Source organism: Haemaphysalis longicornis, unplaced genomic scaffold (assembly GCF_048455015.1).
Source record: "Haemaphysalis longicornis isolate Haplotype H1 unplaced genomic scaffold, Haemaphysalis longicornis Haplotype H1 scaffold_9, whole genome shotgun sequence".
Taxonomy (NCBI): domain Eukaryota; kingdom Metazoa; phylum Arthropoda; class Arachnida; order Ixodida; family Ixodidae; genus Haemaphysalis; species Haemaphysalis longicornis.
The window spans coordinates 97,162,158-97,187,759 of record NW_027526460.1 but is presented as its reverse complement, the minus strand read 5'-3'; the positions used below and the strand labels follow the sequence as shown (position 1 = coordinate 97,187,759).

Below are 25,602 nucleotides of genomic sequence, written 5' to 3'. Positions count from 1 at the left end.
TGGGTCACTTTTTGTGTTTTTCCAGCACACTATACCCGGTTACAACTTAAGAACGGCACCACCTCATGTAGTGTATCACTCCGCCGAAGCGCCGGACCCGTGACGTCAGTGCGCGCGCGTTTTGAAAGAGGATCGCGCTAAATTCGTGACATCATGTGCTTTTCTCACCGAGTTTGTTTGTCGTCACTGCAGTAATTTATAGGCAGATTAAGTCCTAAAAGTCATGGAAACGACTCGTGTCCGGTGTGGTTAATGTGTGCGTGCGCTGGCGGTGATTGCTATCGGTTGTTTATCTTGCGTCTCTCATTTCAGAACTGATCGATTGTCCACACCTCACCCCACCTATTCGTGAACGGCGCGAGATTTCGTAATTATGACATACGAATGAACAAATAAGTTTTAATATAGGACGTAAAAGAGCGAGTGCGTCATTAATTTATATGACTCACTATGTTACAAAGATCGATGCAGTTATGCGTACGTGAAGTACTCGATGTGCTGAAGCATTAATTTCGCGAGGTACGCAACATTATGCGTGTTTGACGACGACGCGGAGAACGATTTCAGATTTTTAGATTATGCTGATGGTTAATAACAATTGCATCAAACACTCTTGTGTTTAGTAATGTGTGCACAAAAGCCACGCCAATCGGAGGTGCACATAGGTAGCGCGTTGTTTGTAAAAAGGAAAAAAAAATAACAGAATTGCTCCTTTCAGATCACGCGTGAAAAATAGCTTCGCTTCTGCTTCATTATTACGCGTGAGTTTATTACTGTCTCTTCCTGGTTATTGCTCCTTACATGTGCATTGTCTAAGCACTGCCGTCATGTCCTTAATATAGCACTGTTACGCGTTTTTTTACGCAGTCTTGACAAGAAAGCCTGCGGTTTACAGGAAGCGACCATGAAGTGTCTGCGCGTAAAAACCGTGCTTCACGGTGCTGCACATTTTTGGGAAAAAGCGCTTTTGCGATTCTGATCGAGTCTCGAAATGGATGGTAAATTCTCCATTCCTGAAAAATGCTCTTTCGCAGCTGCCATGGTAATTGCGATTTTGACAACGCCAATGTAGGTTATAACAGGCTATTTCGATCACTTCTTTCAGATTTTTATACGCCCTAACACACGGCATTTGGAGTGTCATTTTACGAAACTGGGGAAAATGCCTGTACAGGGAAAATTTTTTGGCGTCATAGTTACAGCTCACCCTTTTATGCCCATTTGCTTGAATTTACATCTGCTGGGGCAAGCTCAAAGAAATCGCAGGCCAAATAGCAAAAAAGTTTGCTTTTCTCTTAATTATATGTGGGAGTGAATTATTCACACTTATAATTTGGCTAGAGAGCCGCCACTTATAAACAGCATTTGTTTTTATTCCCTTTTGCGCTGAAATGTTTATGAATGAAAAGTTGTAGTGTCTTCTACGCAAATTCAAGTGCCAAAACAAGGGCATGATGCAGACAGTCTCACTGGCAGGCATACTCATGCGTACGAGCTTGAGGTATCATGGACACGAGCTTGAGGTACCAATTTACAAATATGAAAAGGTTAGAACCCAGAAACCTTAGCAGGCGCTTCCTCCTCCTCCCCGCCCCCCCAAACTAAATTGGGCTAAAACGTGTTGTGTGGTTTTGACATGGAGTTTCACTGAACAACAGAATGCAGAGTGCGACAGGTGATTCCCTGCAGGCCTTCCATCTGGATTTACCACTAGGGCACTACCACAGGTGTATGAAGACATTAACAGTGCCCGTACACAGTTTCCTCCCGTACACAGTGCCCGTACACAGTGCCCGTACACAGTGCCCGTTCAATGTTTCCTCCACATTATCACAATAACGCACTGCTAAGAACCTCGATATCTGACATTTCTCTCTGAAGTATGCTTTACAGTCCAGATGTTGAAACTTGAAACTCGGTCCTCTTTATCACATTAAAACAAAGTTGCATTCAATGAACTCCCCTTGCCCGTAATATGAGTCACATTTTATCGTGTCTTACAATGAGCCTGAGATTATTATACATGCTTTCGTTATAAGCAGTGTACTCTACACGCACAAAAATAGCAACGGCTGCTTTTTTGATACCATTCAACACGACACCAAGCCAGGGATGTGTTGAAAAATTGCAACTGCACCGTAAATTGTAATTTTTTTAATTACATATTACATACATTGAATTACACTGCAAGCTTTGACTTGAAATCACATAAAAGCACACCTGTAGTCAGAGTTAAAAGTACACATCCTCAGTGAAAACACAACATCCCATACGTGGCGCTGCCATGAGAAGTCCATTCAAGCACATAAGTAGCATATGATGCCACTTAGAACACTGCAGTGATTTCCCTTATACCGGACTTCCAAATGCTTCCGGTGCAAAGGGGCTTAGTGAGATTGTTATACAAGTCGTTTTTTGCCTCAGTACCTCGGCAACTCTTCATTGCCAGCAGTTTCAAATGAAATAAAATCAGCAAACAACGAGAAATATGGTTGCAGGTCACATAATGCTGCAAGACAATTTCAAGCTTATGCGCAGAAGGTTCCTATTCATCAGGCACAACGCCACAAATTAGATGCAAAGAGAACAAAACGACATGAGCACATTTTGTACAGCAGCCACTTATCGTAGCAGCCATTTAAAAAAAATTTCTGTACTGCCGCGAGGCACAGTCCTCTCGTTGAAGTTTGTCGCTGAAAGTTTCAGGCAGTCCGATAACTTAATCTGACAGCCTTGCCCTGGTGGTATTCAGCTTATCTTGTGCATTGTTGCAATATGTTGGCATTCGTTCCAAGGGCAGAAGAGTGTATTGTGGAAAGGTAGGGCACACATGGTAGCAACGTCAACAAATTTGTTGGTTCGACAGTAAATTAGCCTGCTAAATGTAGTCGTGCAGGCAGAACAGCCATTCTTATAAAAAAAGAGACTTCCTTAAAATTGTTGACTGCAAGCTTGGGCAGATGGTGGTTTCTCCCTGGTCGATGTAAAAATGAGCGGGAAGTTTTTCTGTTTTCTTTGCGTGCATTCCCCTGACAAGGCGCAAGCTCGTACTGACCTGTTTGCTTCCCCACAAACAGTACCACATAATGTAACGGGAAATTTATTTCTTCTTTGTGAGGGGATATTAACTGCATAAAGTGTCAGTGACAAGGGAGAGCAGAGCCAGACACTCTCAGCTTGTACACTAATGTTCGTTTTGTGGGACAGTGATAGGATCCATGCGGACCCGGGACGTCAGTGGGGTGCCGCCCCGCAACACATGGCGGCATGGCACGTCTCAAGCTCATCTGGACCGCTTCTGCGTTACCAGGGACTTCTTGCAGTGGGTGGCTAGATGCGGTGTCACACGTCTTTTCTGACCATGGACTAGTGTCTTTCTCCATATTAATCAGTTTGGCTCGTGTGGAAAGAAAGACCAGCAATCGCCGGATAACGAATCCTGACGCTGTTCACAAACCCCAACTCGTTGAAAAGGTAAACAAGACCACTGGAAACCTTGAAACCAACACTGCAGACGTGGCCGCATGAAAATATTTTAAGGAAAGATTTGAGCGTGAGGCCACAAAGATAGGTAGGCGAAGGCAGCCGAGCATAAAGTTACAGAGCGTTGCCTCAATAATACAAGATTGTCTTTTCAATAATGCAAGATTGTGTCACCATCCCCCTTAGTTTTATGTTTCATGTTCCTCAGCCCTACATTGTTGACCAGCCATGTAAACAACCTTGGTATTGTTCCAGAAAAGAAGTTGAATTCTGCTGCATAAAGCAAACATAGTGGGAGGATACACAGGTGGCAAGCTCGCTGTAGGCCATACCGCTATTCAACATTTGGTGGGCTCTTAAAAGAGCCGTTTGGAGCTTCGGAGCTGAAGACTGCAGCATGGTAAGCCTCACTCCATTTGCTCGATGCCGGAGAGGTCGTCATCTGCACTCCCACAGCTGTCGTCGTCTTCCTCCTCCCCAAGGCTGATGATGATTGGCTCCACATGGTCACTGAACCCACGCGCCTCTCGGCACTTGTCCTCAATGCCAATGACGTGCTCAACAGCCTTGGCCCAGTTGCTTGGAGAAACATTCTCAGCTGCTGTGATGAGGAGCTTCCGCACACTGTCAATCTTGAAGTCAGTGTTCAGCCTAGCAACTTCACCTTTCATCTGCGCCCAGATCAGCTCGATGGGGTTAAACTCGCAGTGGTATGGTGGCAACCTCAGAACGACGCACCCAGCCTTTTCTGCCGCGACATCAACCCTGAACTTCACAAACTGGTCTTTCACTGGCGCCACCAGTTCAAGAAGCTGCTTCTTTGTCATCGTTGCATCACACGGGATACCTTTTGATGTCAGCCAGGCTAGTATGTCAGGCTTGCGTGAGGACATGGTCGGGACAGTCTCCAGCCGCCTGGAATGGTAGGACGCGTTGTCCATGACGACAACACTACCCTGGGGCAGCTTAGGGAGAACAGAGTCAAACCAAGCCTCGAAATGCTCGCCGTCCATTTCCTCGTGATAGTCTCCCGACTTCGTTCCTTTGAAGACGGACAGACAGCCGTCAACAAAGCCGTCCTCGTTGCCGATGTGGGTGACTATCAGCCGCGCTCCTCTTCCGGATGGCTGTTTGAGCCCAGTCGTCAAACCACGCAGGAAAGCGTCCTCAGACGTTTTCACTGTATCGTCCCTCCAAGCCTTCGTCACGGTGTGGCCAGCGTTTACCCAAGTTTCGTCTGTGTAGAACACCTTGCGGTGCTGCTGCCTGTACTCAGCGACCTGACGAAGGTACCGCTGCCGCCAAATCAGCACGTCCTGACGCTCGATCATCATCGAGTTTCGTTCGCGTTTCTCGAAGACGAAGCCGATGTCATTCAGGAGGCGGCGGATGGTCCACGTTCGAAGGCTGGGAAGATGCTCACTCCTCCGAAATTCTTCCGCAATCTTCTGTGCAGTAGGAGGCTCGTTGCGCCGGAAGAGGTCGTGCACAATGTTTCTCAGTGCGCACAAAGTGAAGCTGTCATACATCGCAGTGCGGCGTTTGCGGTTCTCGCTTCCGGGCCTTTTCCGCGAAGGTGTTGTCAGCTTCCCGTCTGTCGCCTTCGCTTTGGATTTGATGTCCAAAACCTTCCGAAAACTGACACCGGTGTACTCACTTGTCTTGCGGCAAGTCTCTTTCACGCCAACGTGCTGGTGCTCCCCTCGCAGCTTCATGTAGACGTTCAAAACTGTCTGCTGAACGTGGCTACAAACAGGGTGTCGAACCGGAATTTTTTCGGGTTCGGTTCGGGTTCGGGTTCAAGCCTTTCGGGTTCGGTTCGGGTTCAGTTCCAGAGCACCATTCCGTTCCGGTTCGAACCGGTTCGAACCCGTTGGAACCGGTTCAAACGGGTTCAAACGGGTTCGAAGAAAAAAAAGTAGGCGTCTTTTTTATGTTAATTTTTCGTGCTCGTTTTTCGTTTCCTTATCAAATCGGCATAACAACAAATTCATAATGAAGGTTTCTTTGCCCAAATATTTTGTCTTCGCCAAACTAAAGCGACCCTGCAACACGTTTTTCAACTTTTGTCTAAATCTTGAGTGCTTGCAGAAAGTAGTCAACCAACGCATTATACATGGGGTCGCAATGTGCCTCAGCCAAAAATTACTGTTCTCTCCTCGTCAGATAACATAGAAACTTGCTCAAAATATTTTTCTCTCCTTCCCGGTCTTCGCAATCTTCGACCGCTGAATGACGTCATTACAGCGGTGTAGCGGCTGTTTGCCGGCTTTCCTTAAGTTGCAGAAGAGAACGCATTTGATAGCCATCTAAAAAAGCCACAAAAGCGAAATACAAACGGAAGGTGTACCCACAGCGACGAGCAAATCACGCACTGTTGCTCTGTGCTGGCAATAGCTATAGTTTCCGCAGTTCTTCCAGATGCGAAGAAGATCGAAAGCGTTTTCGAAAGTGTTTATTTATTTATGTACTGCTTTTTATTTATTTATTTATTTATTTACCTAGTTATATTTATTTATTTATTTATTTACTGTTGGGTTTAACGCGCCGTCGCAACGCCGACGACAAGGCGCGCCATAGTGGAGGGCTTCGGATTAATTTTGACCACCCGGGGATCTTTACGTGCCACGAAATTTCGGACACACGGACGTTTTCGCTTTTCGCTTCCATCAGAAAAGCGGCCGCCGCGACCGGGAATCTAAACCGCGTCTGTGTGCTCATCAGCGCCGTACGCCTTAGCCACTGAGCCACCGCGGCCAGTTTATCTGAGGTCTAAACACCGTAGAGCGCAGTAGGCAAGACAAGGGACGAAGGGGGACACGGACGTCCCTTGTCTTGCCTACTGCGCTCTACGGTGTTTAGATGGAGTACCAACTAGCTCGTACCCCTACGTTGTTAAAGTATCTGAGGTGTTGAAGAGCTCCTTTAACTGTACCCGCAAAATGTTTTCTATGGTAGTGTGACGAGTATGTGGCGCCGACTGCCAAGCGTGGCAGGTGGTATTTAGAAAAATTTTCTACTGCTCATCTTTTATCTGCTAACAGAGCTGTTAGAAAGAAAGAATGGCTCTAAAGACTCATTGGACGGCTGGTATAGGACGACATTGGATAGGGAACCACTGGAGATAGGAACTTGCTAATAGCCCTTCAGCGACTGGTGACAGCGATTGGGCTCCAGGAAAGATGATAGCCGACTGAAGTCACAAGCAGCAGTAATGATCACTTGTAGAGAGAGAGAGAGAGAGAAAGAAAATGAAGTTTAATTCAATCAAGACAATGTTTAAGAGAGGCGTCCTCATTCGAGGGGGCCGAATCGACAGCCGTTTCCATCAAGAACAACTGATCTTCCAGGGCGCAGCTGGCCATGGCTGTCTCCCAATTCTCTATGTAAAGGTGAAGGTTGGATGGATCTACGGCACACTAGTCGCAGCCGCTTACTATGTGTATGAGGTTCCCAGGCTCTCCACAGAATCAACGCAATGGAGAGAGTTGTGTCCCGTCAAAGAGGTGAAGTCTGGCGTTGTGTGGGAAGGTGTATACCCACAGGGTGCGGAGTAATGTTTCCTGGTTAATCGGTAGCGATTCGTGCGGGGAGGAGTGCGTTCTATGGAAGAGGCCAGAGTGCTGAGTAACTTCTTGGTCTGTGACTGCAGGATGCATGCACTCGGGTCGGGCTTCATCAGCCGCCGGCTAAGCGAGTCAAATCTCGAACCACGAGGTTGGTGATCTTGTTTGCCGTTGATGCCCGTATGAGCTGGCGCCCATACAATCGTGACTGGTCTCGTTGGTGGTCTCTGGTTGAACATCGGAAGTGTTGTAACATGCAATCGACCGTTGGCAAAGTTGGGCCACGCCTGCTAAGGGTCTGTTATGAGAGTTTTGGCGCCGCTTTGGCTAAGCGCATGTGCTATCGCCGCTTCCTCAGCTTAGAAGGGCTTTGTTCGGCGGTTGAGATGCTACACCTGTGGGAGGCTGCAGAACAGTAACACAAAGAGAAGGTACTGAAGAATGCTATCGGGCGGCTCTTGCATCAAACCAGTTGATCGTCCCTCCCTTTTTTTCTTGCAGTTTAGTTTCTTTCCGACTGTCTCCCCTTATATATACACACGTTTTGAAAACTCTTTGATGAATATACAATATGCATTAGGCAATTAGTTATTAACTTTAGTCCGAGATGTCAATTTTAATGCAGCAACAACATAATTTTATTTATTTGTAATATACTGCCAGCCACCTGTTGGCAGCCAAGGCAGGAGTGGTTACATATTGATACATTCAGCACTGTGGTGCAGCGGAGAACTCGCAATACGGGCATAAAGAAAGACCTTTTATAGCATTCAGGCGGTCCTCACATAACTTTGCGGCTACTTTGTGCGTGACAAAATTTCCTGATTGGTCGAGAAGGAGAACGCTGCAAAATTTCCAAATGCCAAGGACCCCAAAGATATCATGTTTGGTTCGACCGTCGAATCCGCCTTAACTGACCCACTAATTCTTTTAATCAAAATTAATCAACACACCAGTCCCAATAATTCACATTAGCTCATTCACTCACCTAACTAATTTCAACTTCAACTTCAACTTTATTGAGCATTTCGTACATAGAAATGTGAGGACAAACACAAAAAGCTGCAAAACTGCCGCTTGACGAGGTGTTGGCACCTAACGGTTGGCGTGGCAGAGCAGAAACACGAGTTCGAAGCATACGAACAAGAAATAATCCTAAGAAAATAAATCTCGCCTTAACATGTCGATATTACATACAAACATAAAAGAAAGCATTAATACGCACTATAGCTCACAGTTTGTAAAAGATACTTATTAAATGATATACATACACACATATAGGCACTCATAGGTACATATATACATATAAAGGTTACAAACCAAAACAGGGTACACAGGTACATAAAAAGAGAAATATTGGATATGTACGGAACCTGTGTAGACACAAAAAAAGCAAAAGACAAAACTTGAAGAAAAAGTCATGTTATATACAGGTATGCATACACTCATCAAAATCTGCACTACAGAAGTATCCACATAAATAAATACACACAATATTGGCAAAAATCAGTGTACGGTACTTTTTAGATGCTAAAGTTTGCAGGGAATGAAGACAATGCCAATAAAACGCTTGAAAAATATTACAAGTAATTTTGGCTAAACCAAGGCTGCCACGAGAGACAACGCTTAATAGATTGTCAGTTAAAAATGTTCTATGTTCAGCAGTAAACGTTTCCTTAAGTCTCACTTAGAAATTGTATTTATAGCTATGCCACTCTCGGCTAGGTTATTTAAAAGGCGGGCAGTTCGAGATTGCAACCTATCATTGCCATAATTCGTTCTTGAAAACGGCACGAACCATGTACTCCTTCCCCTAATATCGTACGGTACGTCCAACGGTTTTCTTAAACTACATAGACTTAGATACGCTGCACCGTTGTGTTGCAAGCTATTTTTATACTTTGTTAGAAGATTAAAGTTGTAGATACAGTGGACAGGAAGCAAATTATACTGCAGAAATAGTTCGTTGGTGTGAGAGTCATATGGTACAGTTGCGATATGTCGAATGGCCTTTTTCTAAAATAAATGCAGCTTATTAATATTTTTTGCGGAACTGGTTAACCATACGAGGCTGCAGTAATTGATGTGAGCTGTCAATATAGCATGATAAAGAATAAGTTTAATATTTGATGTAACCACAGGCCGTAACCTACAAAGCACCCAACACGCTCGAGATAAATTAGTGCAGACGTGATAGACATGGGCATCTCATTTTAAATCTTCTTAAAAAACAATGCCTAAAGTTTTTATTTCACTAACTATACAAATCTTTTCAGATCCGATGTACAAACTGAGGTTTCTGTCAACAGATCTTTGAGCTGGTGAAAATAACACCGCTTTAGTTTTCTTAGTATTTATTTTTAACGAGTATGCTTTAGTCCATTTGTGAAGCTTTCGGAGGGTTATATTTGCTAAATGCAAAAGCTGAGTAGTATCACACGATTGAAAGAAAATGTTGGTATCATCTGCGTAAATAATAAAAAGCGCAATGTCAGTAATTTCTACGATATCATTCATATAAATATTCATCAGGATTGGCCCTACAAGACTGCCTTGCGGAACTCCAGCCCTTACTTCTTGTGAAGAAGAGTTGTGTTCCTTTATTGCTACGACCTGTTGCCGGTTACTTAAATAAGATTGCAAAAGAGTAAAGCCCCCGGAACCCATAATGTTGTCATTTTTAAAGCAATGTTAAATGACTAATTCTATCAAATCCTTTGAAAAAGTCTATAAATATAACTAAAGTTACCTTCTTTTCTTCAAATCCCTGGATTATTCATGCTTTTTCCGTTAGTAAAGCTAATTCGTTGGCATATGTTTACGAAAACCGAACTGTTTTGATGATATAATAGAGTGTTTGTCACAGAAGGACACAAGGTGTTTCGCGATTACTTTTTCTAGCCTTTTAAAATAACTGGAAGTACAGAAACTGGTCTATAATTGGAAAGATTCGTTTTGTCCCCGGATTTAAACAGTAGCGTGACCTTAGCTTGCTGCACCTTTTTTGGAAAAACACCAGTAGTAAGGCATAAGTTATATATATGGCTAAGCGGCGATACAAGAAGGTCCAGTACAAGCTTAATAGGCCGAATGTGAAGCCTATCGATGTCTATGGCCTTGCTATTTTTTAGTGACAAGAAGATCGACCATATTTCCTGAGGCCTTACCGGAGAAAAAAAGGGCTCTGTGGGGGTTAGAATCCTTTAGGAAGCTCATAGCGCTTTCATTGTGGGAGCATTGCATAAGATTCGTTAAATAGTTATTAAACTTGGTTGCCAGTTCTTGACCCTTGAGTGGTTTATTATCTACTGTCAATTCAAAGTCGTCGTACGGGGGTTAAGGAGGTGCAAAAGTTTATTCAATTCCCGCCACATGACATCCCGCCGGGAGGAAGCCTCAGAAAACACATGTTCGAAGTACATTTTTTTAGTATAGCGTAAGAGCTTTGTCACAAAGTTTCGCTACTTTTGAAAGGCTACAAAATTGTCCCTGTTCTTTGTTTTTACAAACTTATGGTACAATATATCTTTTTTACGGATCATCTTCAGACATTCGTCTGTAATCCATGGTTTCCTTATATTATTTTTCTTGACCATCTTAAGAGGAAAATACTTTTTATATGCATCTTTATATGATTCTAGAAAAGTATCGTAGGCATCATCTGCAGTGGTGCACAGAAGTAAAGGGTTCCACCAAATAGAGGGAATTTTCTGACGAAAAGTAGTCAAAGTATTCTGATTAATATCGTGAAAAGCGAAAGATTCGGGGCATTGCTTACATCTTAGTATTTCTGTGTGCATTGAGAACATATATATAGGTAAATGGTCACCTATATGTTAACCAGTCACACCGGACATGGTACTGCTACTTGTATCACTGGTTATAAATACATCAATAAGACTTTGGGAAAGACGGGCCATACGAGTCGGTTCCTTGATCACGTTCATGCAGCCGAAATAACCGAAAAGGAGCTCTAGACCACGCGAATGTGCGCTTGCCTGTAATATGTTAATGTTAAAGTCCCCACCAATAGTTATTTGTAAACCATAAGACGAAACAAAATGGAGTTCTTCTAAAAATCCGAAACAATTTTCGAGTTGTCCATCAGGGGGGCGGTACACAACAACAAAAATAGCATTTTTACATTGCACCGTTAAAGCCTCATAATCTGTCGGAACTGTCGAAAATTCGTTCATTGTACTACAAGAAAGCTGTGTAGACACGAGCTGTAACACACACCCACCTCGCCGTGGGACCCATTTAGAAAGAACGTGTTGAAGCCCGAAAGGCGCAGCACTTCTGTGTCACTCGTATACCAGGTTTCCGTTATCATGACAACGTCGAACTTGAAACTTTCAAAGCTGCGTTTTCTTTTCTTGTAGTTTCACATTCTTCTTTCATTTCCTCGTAGCTTTTGTTGAAGAAATGGCAGCCTTTTTGCATTTCCACATTTTCTTTCCTAGTGGTTTCATATTCTTTTTTAATTTCCTCGTAGCTTTTCTGCATTTCCCTTACTTCTTTTCGAAATTCACGCTTAAGATCAGCGATCTCGCGTCTTAGGTCAGCAATGTCAGTTTTCATAACCAGAGCAATGCGGGATTGTACACAAGAGCACACAATAGCAATGACACTGGGTGGTTGGCACCAGAGGCAACAGAAAAAGTGACTGAGTAAGCGAACAAAGATTACTGCAGAATATTCAAACCTGTGAAATAGGAAGGCGACTATCAGGCGACCGTTCTGTTCTCTGCCTCCGCTGCCAAGTGATGCTGAGGTGGACGGAGCGTTCTTTTAAAGGATCTACTTCGTCACGAAAGCCACACGTGGTCCAGGAAACAGGGGGTGTGGCGAGGCGATGTGGCGAGGGGGTGTGGCGAGTCTACCCGCTAACCCGCACTAATCGACTTCAATCCATTCACCTCGTAAGTTTAAGGTTAAGCAGATTTGAGATAACATAAAAATGCTATCAAATATACTTTAAAAGTGGAAATTAGGATTCCCCATTTTTTAAAATCTCATGTTCTCTTATAGCAGTAACCGAAAGACACAACGGCACTGTATACAAGAAAAAGTTACGTTAATTTTGAGAACTGCGAGTGTTTGTGTCTCAGTGCTGTTTGTATATAACTGCCCATTCAAACTATAAGTGGAAGATATGGATGTATTGTTGATGGTGTCCCTGAAGGCCTTCACAAGCGGACAGGGATGCATGCGAATTAACAAGACATTAAAAACTTAACGCGATTTTAAACACCATGTAGAGAAACCATGAAGAATATTCCATGATATGTTGCCTCGTAATATGCGTTATAACTTAAGTTATTGTCAACGTAAAATATAATTGGGAGAGATGGGCAGTGCCTAACGCAAACTGATAGTATATACGGACAACTTTACATTAAATTGAGCGAAATAATTAGAAGAGAACATGATGGGCCTTGGGAACTACAGACTACGCAAAATATTTCATGGTTCTGTCTGGGGAGTGGCAAAATATCTTCAGACGCAAGGTAAGGTACCGAACTGGAAAACTAGAAATCACATTTTTGAAGCCCCGGAACCGGTTCGGAACGGTTCCTTCGATTCGTTCCGGTTCGGGTTCAGTTCCAAAATGGCGGAAAAATACGGTTCCGGTTCAGTTCCGGTTCCGGGCAAAAATTCGGGTTCGGTTCCGGTTTTCGGTTCGGTTCCGGTTCCGGTTCGACACCCTGGCTACAAAGAACAATGCCGCTGCAGTTCTTCCTGTACAGATGCTTCGGCGTTGATGGGCTCTGAGGGGGCGGTGAACTCGCCCCAGACCGCAAACGCGACGAAGAATCTGGAGTCGAAGAAACAGTAACAAATGCGGCTGCAGGTGGTACTGCGTAGTCATGCTCCGCCAAAAAATCGACCTCGTACGAGACGTCCATGTTGGAGAATGAGATGGTGTAAAATGTGGGGACAAAAATACAATGCGTGAAGCAAAGAGGCCACTATACGCTAACACATCGTAATTTAAAAGCTAGTGAATAATGCATGCGTGTGTAAAATACAACACGTAAGCCATAAAAAGTAAACTGAACTTTGTTATTTTTTTCTTAATAATGTTTTGTTTTGTCATTTTTGCACCGGGTTTTGACTGGGAATGGCATTTTTTTAATAATATTTTTACGTTTTGATACACGGTAGTTGTGGTAATGTATCTCACATTGAAATTTTAAAATCCCAAGAACATTAAGTTTACTTGTTTTGTTTTGGGGGGTTCTTTTATTTTGTGCTTCCAAAAACATTCGCAGTAACGCACTCTTTGCGCCGAGCGGAGGAACAGCCGGTTGCGGTGATGAGGTGCGAGGTGCCGTTCTTAAGTTGTAACCGGGTATAGCACTAAATATTGCCCCAGAAAACTGCTTTTATAGAATATTCCGATTCTCTTCGCTAACTTCAATTACTCCGATTTTAATGCTCTTCTAACAGCAAACTGGCAACTCAGCATGGTAGTTAGCAAATGTCGATTACGTTTTTCGTGTAAAAATTGTCTCTAATACAAAAAATGAGTAATAACCATGAAATACGTTAACCTTAACATTTAAAGACCGCAAAGCCCCAACAAGAGACAACTGCGAAGCTAATGGGCTATCGCTTGAGATTGACGGAAAGGGCACCTGTGGTTTTTGTAGCGTAAGCTACACTGACCGAGGTTGAGCAGTTTCGCGTGGACCTTGAAGGGCCATTCTGCGCAAGCGCGAGGAGCCTTGGATTGGATTAGATTGGATTGAATTGGATTGGATGGGATTAAATTGGATTGTATTGGGGAAATCCAAGCCAATTGGAGTACGGGTGTGTACAGAATTGGGTCTGCACATTCACCGGTCTGCGCACTCCAGAGGAGGGACGTCATAGCCGCGGCAGACGCACTGGTGCCGGCGCGTGCCCAGCTGTGCGCCTTTGGTGGGCAGTTACCAAGTCTGACGCTGCGCTGGAGCGCTTGATAGCCTTTTGGCGTCGCTTGATAGCCTTTTCACGTGGCTCCTGGAGAGCCGTGCTGCTCATGCGGGAGGAGCAGTGACTGGACTGGACTGGACTGGATTGTATTGGATTAAAATGGAAATCGTTTTGGCAGCACTAAGCATGATAATCAGCTAATCTTAGACAACCGGGATACCTAAGAATAACCAGCTGAACCTTAGCTCACGCTACGTATATCCTGGCATAGCCGAGCGAAGCCACTTCTAATTTTTTGCCTGTTTTCGGCATTAAAATGAACTAAGACTCTAAAATTAATTACAAATTGTGCAGTAGCTCGGCCCCATCTTTAGCTGTTATCTTAGTCATCCCCGTGGAAGTCTTCGATCTGCTTTCCCTATGAAATTGAGGCCTATGGGCCTCGCGCACTGCAGTTGCGAGCAAAAACGTGCGCCAGCTGGTAGAGACGGGTGGCGTTTTTTCCAAAGAACGAAACAGACCTATGCAGCGGTTCGCTACGGGGCTCAGTTGCAACAAAAACCAGGAAATTAGTATACAAACATTCCCGCGATTTGCTACGTTCACAGTTGTTATTTGTTAGTTGTTGTTAGTTGTTAGTAGTTATATAAACATTCCTCTCACGAATTGGGCGGGAGTGCATGCTAAACTATTTCGGAAAGTGCCACTTCTTTAGTAAAGGCAGACGACAGTACACGGATGGGCTGCTTGCAACGCCGACGTGCACAAAGCATTTAGTACCCGAGAGGAAATACAAAACAGAACCATTTGTGCACGCCACTTGGTGTGCGACCGCTGCGAAACAATATCGTGTGTCCGTCAAAACACAAGTGCATTTTTGTAGCTCCCGTATAGCCTTCTGGTGTCAGTATAAGTGTGCACACATCATAAAACACATGGAGCATCCCACGGATATACACGGTTTCATTGTGCGCAGTCACACCGGCAATATATAAAGAAAACTTTAACGCAAAAACACAAGAAACGTAAAAGTTTACGCAACGCAGCTTCACAACCATAAAAAGATAGACACACGTAAGCCACAGTTCGGAGACTCGCATTTACAGTTTTATTCAAATCACCCTCAAATATCTTAAATAGAAGGTCGTGTTTCTGACACAGTAGGCCCACGTGACACAGTAGGCCCGCGTTTCTGACGCAGTAGGTCCAAGGAGACGAGTTGAAGTGGAGCTTGTTGCGCAATTTTTTTCTGGCACAGATAACATGCACGAGCACACGGTGCAACTACGTACGCTGGGATGCAGTTACAAGAAGAATCACGTACAACTCTATCAGCTTTGAAACGACATCTATTATTTCAAATTGCCCCCTTTTTTTTATCGGCACTACGAATGCAAGAGGAACCATTCGTGTGGAATCACAGGCTCTACCGTTGTGCGCTGGCTATGTCGAACAAGGTTGAACAACAAGCTAAATAAACGTATAGGCGCGCTTTCGCGAAAGCTTCCTCACTCGCGTCTACTTCCAAAAATATTCGCATGTTAAGTGCGCGTTTATAAACATAAGAATGCATTAAAAAAGCATCAAGCGACATTTTTTGTGAGCCTGTCCAACAAACACTCATCGTAGTTTCAGCAGTTTCAGGTCAGTAAACAACCTGCCTCAGTAATCCTGAATGTTCGTGCTCTTGAAGCCGTACAGCCTAGGTGTCGCAATATGCTAACGAACGTTTCGCCGCAATCCCACGCACACAGCGGGCATCAAATCACTTCCTGGCACCTATAAGACACAGTGGAATCTACACTACAGACATTTGCTTCTACAGGCATCGTGAAAGTCACGTCGCCGGTTCTCACTAAGCTGACCGCCAACTGCTGGGTTATGCCCTGACCGGGATCTAAAGTAAAAAAAAAATCTAATACATCAAAGCGTTGCCGGCGTCGTTGGGGCGTTGTGCCATCATTTAATGCTCTCGTGGGGCCCGGGGCCCTTTTCTTCTTCTTAGGTGGTTCAGGTGAAAAGGAAGAGGAAGTGCACTGGGGATATTATTGAGCCCAACTGGGGGCTCATCTGCATACAACCCAGTGCGGTGGGGAGGCGGAGGAGGGGGATATAAAGATTAGAGAGGAGAAAGGGGGTGATAAAGAGGTAGGTGGGCGAGTAACAAAAGCGAGGAGCCTCGACATGGATCTTGGTGAAGCAGCAGCAATGGAGCGTCCAGCAGACTATCGTCTAGAGACGCTGGGCAAGTCCGGTGGCCTCCAAGTAGACCAGCAGGAGGCGGAAGGCGTCACGGCGGGTGCCGTCGGGGCCCGGTATAGCAGGCTCTCCAGGCGCTGGTAGGGCACCCCAAGACGCTGGAGCGACGTCTGCAGCACTCCCCGGTGTGCCGAAAACTCCGGGCAGGAGCATAGCAGGTGCTCCAGCGTCTCAGGCTCGGGACAGTGGGCACAGGTGGGGGAGGAGCAGCGGCCTTGGCGGTGCAGTCGGGCTGCCACGTCACAGCAGTTCAGCCGCAGCCGGAGCTGCACGCTGCGGGCGTCCCTGCTCAGACACCCCGGGAGGACCCGAGGGGCCTGGCCACTCACAGAGCAGATTTTTCATTGGTGGAGCGATCGCGCCTTCCTTCACACTCACATTATCGCTTCCAGGAGGCGATCCACACAAACAAGCACAGTCTTTCAGCCCTCTCTATCTCCTCGTAAGTGGGCTTGCGGGTTTTCGTCTTTTTTTATGTTTCACTTGGGCGGCACCACTGATGTTCAGTTGAAGCCGTTGCGAAATGACAGTATGTCCATGAAGCGCGGAAACAGTCCCGCACTTGTATGCAACTGGTGTGTTGTGATGAATCGCTTTCCTGTCGCCCTTGCGAAACCTTTTCTTCTTATCCTAGTAGCGTTTGGCTGTTTGTATCTAATTGCAACAGAATAGCCATCATTCCTTTCTTATCGTACTGATATTCGTACTGCGCAAAATACCATGCTACGGGAAGTCGTCTGCTCGCAGAACACAGAGATTATTTCGTTGGTGACCGCAAGATGGCGCTGAACACATCACATCAGTGGCGCCACCATACCAGCGCACGAGGCCCATAATGAGCATGGGCGTGTTCTGAAACGTGTGGGATACAACAATGCTCCCTCATTCACCTCCTTCAGGAGAACGCCGTGAAGCTGGCGGGGAGCTTGCGCTTGGCGTCACCGGCTGCCAACAACGTCTGCCCGACCCTGTCGCTGGCAGTGTTCAAGTTTGAAACGTCCGACCGCGGAGTGGACAAGTCTCCTCCGGCTTTGGGAACACTGGCAACCGAAGTGGACGTGACCTACCCTTACTCCAAAGTACGGTGACCTTATCTTTCTTCGCTAAGCGTTCTCAGTATACATTCTTGACCTGAGGATATGTCCCGTGAGGATGTAGCAGGCACTCGTATTGGCTAGCGACAGGGCGCTGGGTCTTGTCGCACCATTTATTGTGTTCCTCCGCTCTCCGCCATCTGCTTTCGTAAACAGAGAGCAGTGACGGGCACTACCTTTCTTCTCAGGCGTGTTTTTTTTCGCAAACCGTGATGCTTAGCTGTGCTGTGCCCTTAGAGCTTTCGCAATGGAATATAGCTGCACGTCTAAACCTCCAATTGGTAAATGCATTGTTTTAGGGGCGAAACCCCTTAAGGGCTCGGGCTGTCGGTGTCTCATGTCGTCGTCGTCTCAAGTCATCGTAGTATCATGCAGTCACAGTACTAAAACACCGGGGCACTCGTTTTCCAATGCCTCGCGCTAGAACGTTTCATCTCCGTGGGCATGAACGTGTACTAGAACAACACACCGGGACACTCCTTTTACAACGCCTCGCGCTAGAACGCTTCGTGCTTCGACGACACGATACTTTTACAGCAAAGCTGTATACCTCGACCCCCACAAACGTTATCATCTCTGTGGCCTAAAACACCAAGGCGCCAAGAATGCACTTATACACTGCATGGTTCGCCCCTTCCCCTGTTTCAAGTTATGGTTTCATCTCCGTGAGCAAAAACGCCAAGGCGTCAACAATACAATTATACACTGCATGCTTCGCCCCTCCACAGGTCTCACATTAGTGGAGATGGCCCGGGATTTTTTTATTGTCGCCAGAAAGGAGCGCATGGTCTTGATTTACGAAAGAACACAACATGAGACGGCCTATATATATAGTTTTATGCGAAACTTCGGTGAGAAAAATTGTTTGCATGAAAAGAATAAAATTGTTAGACTGCGTGAAGGAGTCAGGCATTTGTTTAAAACCTGGCTTTGTGGGCGAGTAAACATCACAAGCCAGTTCGTGTGTTAGTCAGCATCGGGGCATACTAGTTAAAAGGGAAGGAAAATTTATCATTGTTTGATCTATCGGTTGATCGATCGATGGATTGATTTATTGATTGGTTGATCGATCGATCGATCGGTTGATTGATTGATTGATTGTTTGATTGATTGATTTATTGATTGATTGATTGATTGATTGATTGATTGATTGATTGATTGATTGATTGATTGATTGATTGATTGATTGATTGATTGATTGATTGATTGTGGGGTTTAACGATACGAAGCTATACCTGGGCTTTCAGGCTCGCAGTAGTGCAGGGCTTCGGATTCATTTTGACCCCCTACGATCTTCAACGTGCGCCGAAATCTCCACACACCACGCTTTTGTTTTTCGCATCCATAAAAAAAGCAGCCACCGCTGCCGGGATTCAACATGTATGCTTGGGCTCAGCAGCACAACGCCATAGCTACTGAGCCACCGCGGAGGGTAAAATGTCTATGTTCGGGCTGAGAAATTGTCTTTTGCTGCAAATACCATTGCACATATAAAAACGACAATTGTTGTGTTGTTGTTTCACATTAAGTGAAAATTTTATTTTAACAAATTCGGCTTATAGGTGATGTGCCTGTCAAACGTTGTTTGACGTCACATTGCAATATACTATTTTATTTCACTGTAGTTCCCAAAATATTTTCGGTGTTGTACGTAAAAGCAAATACCTAAGTATGCATTGCCGCTCGGCAGCGGGAATTTTTCCTTTTATAAGAGGCAAATTCTGGCCAGTTACGGGGAAGGGGGTTCACATTTTAAACAGCGCAAAAAGCCCAGAAACAGGAGGCAACTGCACAGGAGGAGCGCTGTCGTGTGCTGTTATTTTATCTGTCCCACCCTTTGGTTTGTTTAAAATTAAAAAAATACATACCACCGAGCGTTATAAGGCTGCGGCTAAAACGTGCACTTGCTTTAAGTTACGTGACCTCCGTGACTTCTCCTGCCTCTTCTCTCCCTCTCTGCATTCTCTCCACACAAGCTCTGCAAAGTGTACAGGGGACACCACACTCACTATGACGAAGAAACTCTGTCGACGTACGCGCACAGCCGCAACTCATGGGTTGGCTTCGACGACGACGCCTCCATGGAGAAGAAGGTATCTTTTATTTTTCCGGCACCGCGGAAGCTCGGAACTGTAACGGCCAACCGGAAACCCCGAGAAATGATTATTGAGAGCGTTTACCCAGCAGTTTTTTTCACACTAAAGTGTTTTATTCCGGCATTCACGAAGATTTCACTTACGTCATATCCGCCACGGAAGTGACGCCAGTACACCGAAGCAAGCGGCCAGTAAAGGGTGCACCCTCACAGACGTGGTCTTCTTGCGGGGAAGCAACCTTTAGCACTAAAGAGTACGTTATACTTCGGATTGTTCGTTTTCGGGTTTTATATTTTAACACGAAAGTGTTTTATGCCGGGGTACAGCAAGATTTCACTGACGTCATATCCGTAACGGAAATGACACCAGTACACCTTTGCCAAAGCGACCCGCCAGCAGGGCGTCGCTCGCCAAGCACACCCACAAGACAGCCGCTGACCCGCAAATAATGCTCAGCTGGAGATTTCACTGCATATTTCACTTTCGTGTTTTACCGATTCCTATGACTGAGGAATCAAGCACACTTTTTTCAAGTATAAACATGCTTGGCATGCAGTCATGGCATTAATTTAAAGGGGTCCTGAAATACCTTCCGCCGATGCATGGATGTACATGTAACCAAATAAGACAATGTATTAGCAATCTCCTCCCGCAAGAATTTTGTTAAAGCGATGAGTATTATCGGAGAAATCGTAAATCAGAAACCGCGCATTATCGTCGCGCCGGGTTTCCTCCTCTTTTCAACTGTTGACGGCGCGCGAGCACTCCCTCCCATGATGCTGCGCTAGTCAGCGGTGACGTACTTCCGCATTACGCTCCTCCGACTGCCGTCTGCTACGGGCAAGTTTTGTTGACACCATGAATTCCGCACTCCGCTCAAGGATGGATAAGCGAACGAAAAATCTGGCCGCATGTGTGCGGTGGCCTGGCCTTGCCCTTTCGCGGTGTGCGTTGCTGCAGTGCAGCACGTGACTTTTAATCGGCGGCGAACTCGCAGCCGCTGGGGAGGATCTTGCGCTCGGTCCCTTTCATGCACCGCGCACTGTTTATCCAAAAAGCGCCGTATCAGATGTGGCCCCGCTGGTGCCGGGTCTTATTTTGCGGTGGTGGTAATTCCTGCCGGCGCCATGCGAAAAAGACATTTTAAACCGATACAGAACCCGTGCACAAAACGCTTCAATCAGGTGACCAGTTCAGCTTGGGGCGACGCGTGGTGGAGTGCGGCAACGTTGGCAAAACATGCTCCGGCGCGGCTCTGAGCTTTCTAGCGCTGGAGCGAGCGCCTTTCTTTGACGATCTCAAACATCGGTTGCCTTGGCAACAAGGCACAAACCGCCCCAGAAGTCAGTTACGGTTGCGTGATCCCGGTTCAGCTCGGGGCCCCACCTCGCGACATGTGGGCACTGCAGGCGTACCACTCACTCTCATTAGGAAGTGTGAGATGCGTTTGCCATTACAGGAGGCGATGGTGTGTGTGTTGTGGACGCCTTTGTTTCGCGATGAAATGGGACGTTGTGCTTCTGCGGGTGGATAGTGCTTCCCATGTTCTGGATTATCTTTCTCGAGCGACGTACGACTCAACCTCGCATGGGGTATGTGCAGTGTGCGTGGCTAAAAGCCATCTCTGCTTGCGCGCCAGAGTTAAGTGACTTGCTGTTCGTCCCCGCAAACCGCGCGCGAGGTGAGTGCCGAATTTACGACGGGCAGGAGGAGGCAACCCATCGTCTGTCAATCACGGTTCAGACTTGCAACGCATGTTATGACGTTGTGTTCGTTCGAAACGCATCTCTGGATTGTTTTTGAAGTGGAAAAAAATGTATCCGTCAAACCCGGGCATTCGGCTCAGGGCGTTCTCTGCGATTGCACGAAGGAAGTGCCACGGGGCTTCAACGCTTTCTTTATTAAACGTACTCCGGTAAGAGAATATCCATGTCGTGTTATGGCCGTGTTGCATTCAATACGAACGGTTAAGCGTTTGTTTACACTTGTTTCGTTTGTCGTAAAATGTTCAAGCACTCCAACACTCCCCTGGCTGATCAGCCGGCGAGTCGACGCTGAGCAGACGACTCATCTCTTTGCCGGAAGTGCGTGAAAAAGCCGCCCAATAGCAGGATGTCTAGCTCATGACGAACATCTGGGAATCGATGATGTAGACATGTGAAGATGGCGGCGTCCAAAAACACGAAGGAAAGGGTGAGAAAAAAGCGACAAACTTTGCAACAAAAGTGTGAGCTTTCCGCTGCGCGTAAAAGAGTAATACTTGGCCCAGATGACCTTGACGACCCAATCTAACGATTGCGCTACTTCATTTAGTGTGCTCAAAATGCCTTTCAGGGCCCCTTTAAGAATAGGAAATTACTTACCTGGTACGAACATCATCACGTTCATAGCTCCAAATAGTAGCAAATTGTGCGCACAATTTGCTACTATTTCGCGCTCTCCGATAATTCCTGCAGACTTCTGGTAAGATCCTATACTCCGCGGCTTTACTTAGACACCTGAAGGTTTGGATAGTGGCAACTATCGAGATGAATAGCAAGAGCTCGCACCTTTCAAATCTTGGTTTTGCGGAAATCGCGTGTACAAGTGATGGCTAGAGATGTAAGTTTTCATAAAGTTTCAAGGGGCGTAAAAACAGGTTTTTTCGCGTATTTTTAGAAAAACGTGCAAAATAGAGATGACGATTTCGCAAAGATCTACAAAAAAAAATCGGCATACTTAGATGTCTCATCAAGCGCTAAAACTAACCGTATACTTGCTGGCGACTACACGAATGAAACCAGATTAGGGCTGCTGAAAAACAAAATGAGTAAAAAATTATACATAGAAACTTAATTGGGTTCGAATGGAATTTGAACCTGCGTCGCCAAGAGCCTCAGCCAAGTGTGGTATCCAGAGCAGTAACTCTGCACCATGCCAGGATGGAACAAGAATTATCCGAATGCGCTCCGCGTGGCAAGTGAACGGGACATCGATGCAGCAGTGAAGACTTCGTCGATAATCGCTGGCTTTCGCCATCGAATCACTTAATAGACTTAAGTGCCCTAAAAATTATTCCGTTAACACTGAAACGACTATGATTGTTACATGCTGCCTCTCATAAGTCCCAACAGAGCGTCCGCTCTCAAAATCTGCGCACGATTTGCCGTCAAGGCATTGATTTCAGAAAGAATTTCCCTCACTGCAGATTGGTCGCATCACACCAAATTTCCCCGGAGAAGCTGTTTTTTTTTCAATGTTATCCTGGTTAAAAAAAAAAACGAAAACTGCCTTTTCTTTCAAATGTTTTTGTTTCTGTTTGGTTTTTTAAGACCACTCACATCTCTAGTGAGGGCTCGCCGCCGTACTCTCATCTGTCGCAGCCTTAGACCCTGTCACGAAATGTGATCTGGTCGGGAGATGACGATGCAGAAGCAGAAGCGAGCAGCCACAGCTCGTGCGCAGCGATGCTCGCGACATCTTAATCTTCCGAATTACGCTAGCCGCTCCAAGATCACGAATTGGATCCGTCTGCTTACTAAAAATTGGCGCCGTGACCAGGCTGGCAGGGCTACACAGTTGAAGATACCTTCCACTGAATGAAGCGTCCGTTGTAGTTGTTGGGAATGACGATCCCACCGCTGGCACCACTGTTGGGAATGACTATCCCAGGGCGGTCGCCAAGGTTGTGACTCGCCTTCCTGCTCGTCACCGAGGTTGGGAATCAGCCATCCCGACGCTGTCTCCGCTGTTGCGACTGGCCACCCGAGCGCAGTCACCGGTGTAGCGATGTTGCCTTGCTCCGTCCGCTATCGACGCGGCGCAGAGCCGAGCGAAGAAGTTCTCGAGCCGACGAAAACTTAAAGTAACATTTATATACAGTATGTACAGGGTAAGCAATCGTTACATAACTCACACAAAGGCGACAGCACCCCTTTTTACTCGGTGCTTCCGAAGAGACTGGTGCCGGAGAGAAGCCGCCGAGGAATGCCGACGATGAGAGCCTCCGGACTTCTTTTATAGCCCGGGAAGTTCGTTGTGGCCCCAAGAAGTTCGAAAAGCTCCAATCAGGGCTCTCGCTGCCTGAAGTTCGAATTCCGACGAATGGTAGCGAAGCGGTGAGTCAGCTGCGCCGCCAATGGGGAAAGGGAGGGCGATGCCGCCGCCGTCTCCGTGACCTCGCCTCCGGGCGTAGCGACATGCCCTTGTTTGGGTCGTTCTCCGCTGCGGGATTCGGCCGCGCCGCAGGGTTTCGAGATGCAGGAGTCGGCCGCGCCGCAGCGACGAAAGGGAGAGGCGTGACTCAGCCTCGCTGTCGGCGCGTCGCCTCGTGCAACGCCTTTGGGCCAGGCGCTCTGGCACAACATAGTGTAGTGTCGGTTACAAGCAGTCCGCCAAGCCTGTGGCTGCTTTTAAAGCGAAAGCTTTCTTAGTGGTACCGATGGCGTCCTGTCAAAATTTAATGCGCATTTACCCATAGACCAGTTGGTCGACCGAAAAGCTATGATAAGATCTCAGGATACGCGGCGTGTGCGTGAGACCGGGCTTCCATTTCGTCAAAATCGCGAAAGAGGAACGGTTCTAGATCAGATAATACACACATCCATCATGAAGAAGGAGTACAACAGTATACCATTATCTTATAAACCACGTATTGGTGTACATTTAGATCGTTCGTTGATGCGTTTACATAGTGAGCGAAAAATCGTCGCATGGGTTCTTTCTTCGTTTGCGATTTGGGACAGTGAAGGTTTGACGATTGATCGGAGGCACTTTCAGGGGAGGTTGGACGCCTTTCTAGCTTTCGCGCTTGTCTAAACTATGTTTAGGAAGGGGGTGGTACATTATTGCTCGTGGGGCTCGTTACAACATAACTATGCTCCTTTTTCGCTCATATATCCCTGCTTTTTTTTTTCAAGGTAAATTTGCTTTTCAACGCAAAACCGAGTAAACATAAGGCTAGGCGGCTGGACCCAAATGACTTGGGGTTATAAATGTTCGCAAGAAAGGAAACCGTACACATATACAAATAAATTTATCTGATCCTATAGTTTTTGACAGTGCAAGGATGGAAGATGATCGCAACGTACGCCACGTAGCAGCTTATCTTTAAGTTCTGGGAATCAAACACATTTGCCATGAGGCAGCGGACTCTACTTCACACACTGTTTAGGTGCGTTGTATAGTGTACAGAGCATTCGATTTTAACTGACTTTCTGCTTGGTTGACGTAGATGGAGAAATTGACCCGACACCACCATGTGGGTTGCTTCCTGGTGGAAAACGTGGACCTGGACGATCCCACAAACGACTGCAAGACGGGTGACTTCCGGCGGCTTCGCCTCATCAAGCGAGCTCTAGAACGCGGGGAGAACACGTCTCTGTGGACGTAGCCGTGACCTCAGCTTTGGCTGCAAATAAACTCGCTGGGAGATGTAAAGATGACTTGCGCAAATATGCTGTAGCAACGCATTCTAACGGCCTACTATCGAACCGATAGAATTGCTTAGTTACAAAAAGCAGCGCTTGGGTCTTGAGGATATTTAGTTATACCTCTGTCATACGGGCACTTTCGATCCGGATTGAAGTGAAGCGCGATTGACTTTTCGAGCGCGCTCGACGCACCGCCGCTGCTACACGATCGAGAAGTGGCACCGGTTGCACTCACGCACGCCAGATGGCGCTAAAAATGTACTTCGCGGCCGGCGTTTGGTAACTTTGCGCGGTCGTAGTTATACGGAACTATATAAATGTTACTGCATGCGTATTTCGGTAAAGTTATTTGATACAATTTGTAGCATTAGTTAAGTTGTCACCTTCTGTGCCATTATTCAGCGGGGACGAGAGTGTCACCACTTTCACCCAATCGCGCTTGGAAACCTCAATCGCGCTCGAGAAACGAGGGTTGAGTTTGAGCGCGATCGGGCTCGATCGCGATTGAAACTGCCGTGTAGCAGCACCCGATCCGGATTGAGCTGGATTCGGATCGACTTAATCGCGATTGAAAGTGCCCGTGTGACAGGGGTATTAGGCAGGGAAACGTATGTACGGTGGGTCAAGGAACAAACGCGTGTTAATGACATCATCATCATCATCATCATCATCATCATCATCATCATCATCCTATCTACGCCCACTGCAGGGCAAAGGCCTCTCCCATTAATCTCCAATTATCCCGAGCCTGTGCTAAGCGCGACCAATTTAT

The 25,602-nt window shown here is 46.2% G+C and overlaps 1 protein-coding gene across 1 annotated transcript in view; it reads left to right on the top strand.

The window, feature by feature from the left end:
• Positions 1-24,796, top strand: part of LOC144153318 (uncharacterized) — a 39,172-nt gene extending 14,376 nt beyond the window's left edge. The window contains exons 6-8 of the mRNA XM_077684968.1: positions 17,129-17,308; positions 19,300-19,416; positions 24,632-24,796. Of these exons, the coding sequence (XP_077541094.1) occupies positions 17,129-17,308; positions 19,300-19,416; positions 24,632-24,790 (456 nt within the window). The 3' untranslated portion in view covers positions 24,791-24,796. The remainder of the gene's footprint in view (positions 1-17,128; positions 17,309-19,299; positions 19,417-24,631) is intronic.
• Positions 24,797-25,602: the final 806 nt, after the last annotated feature.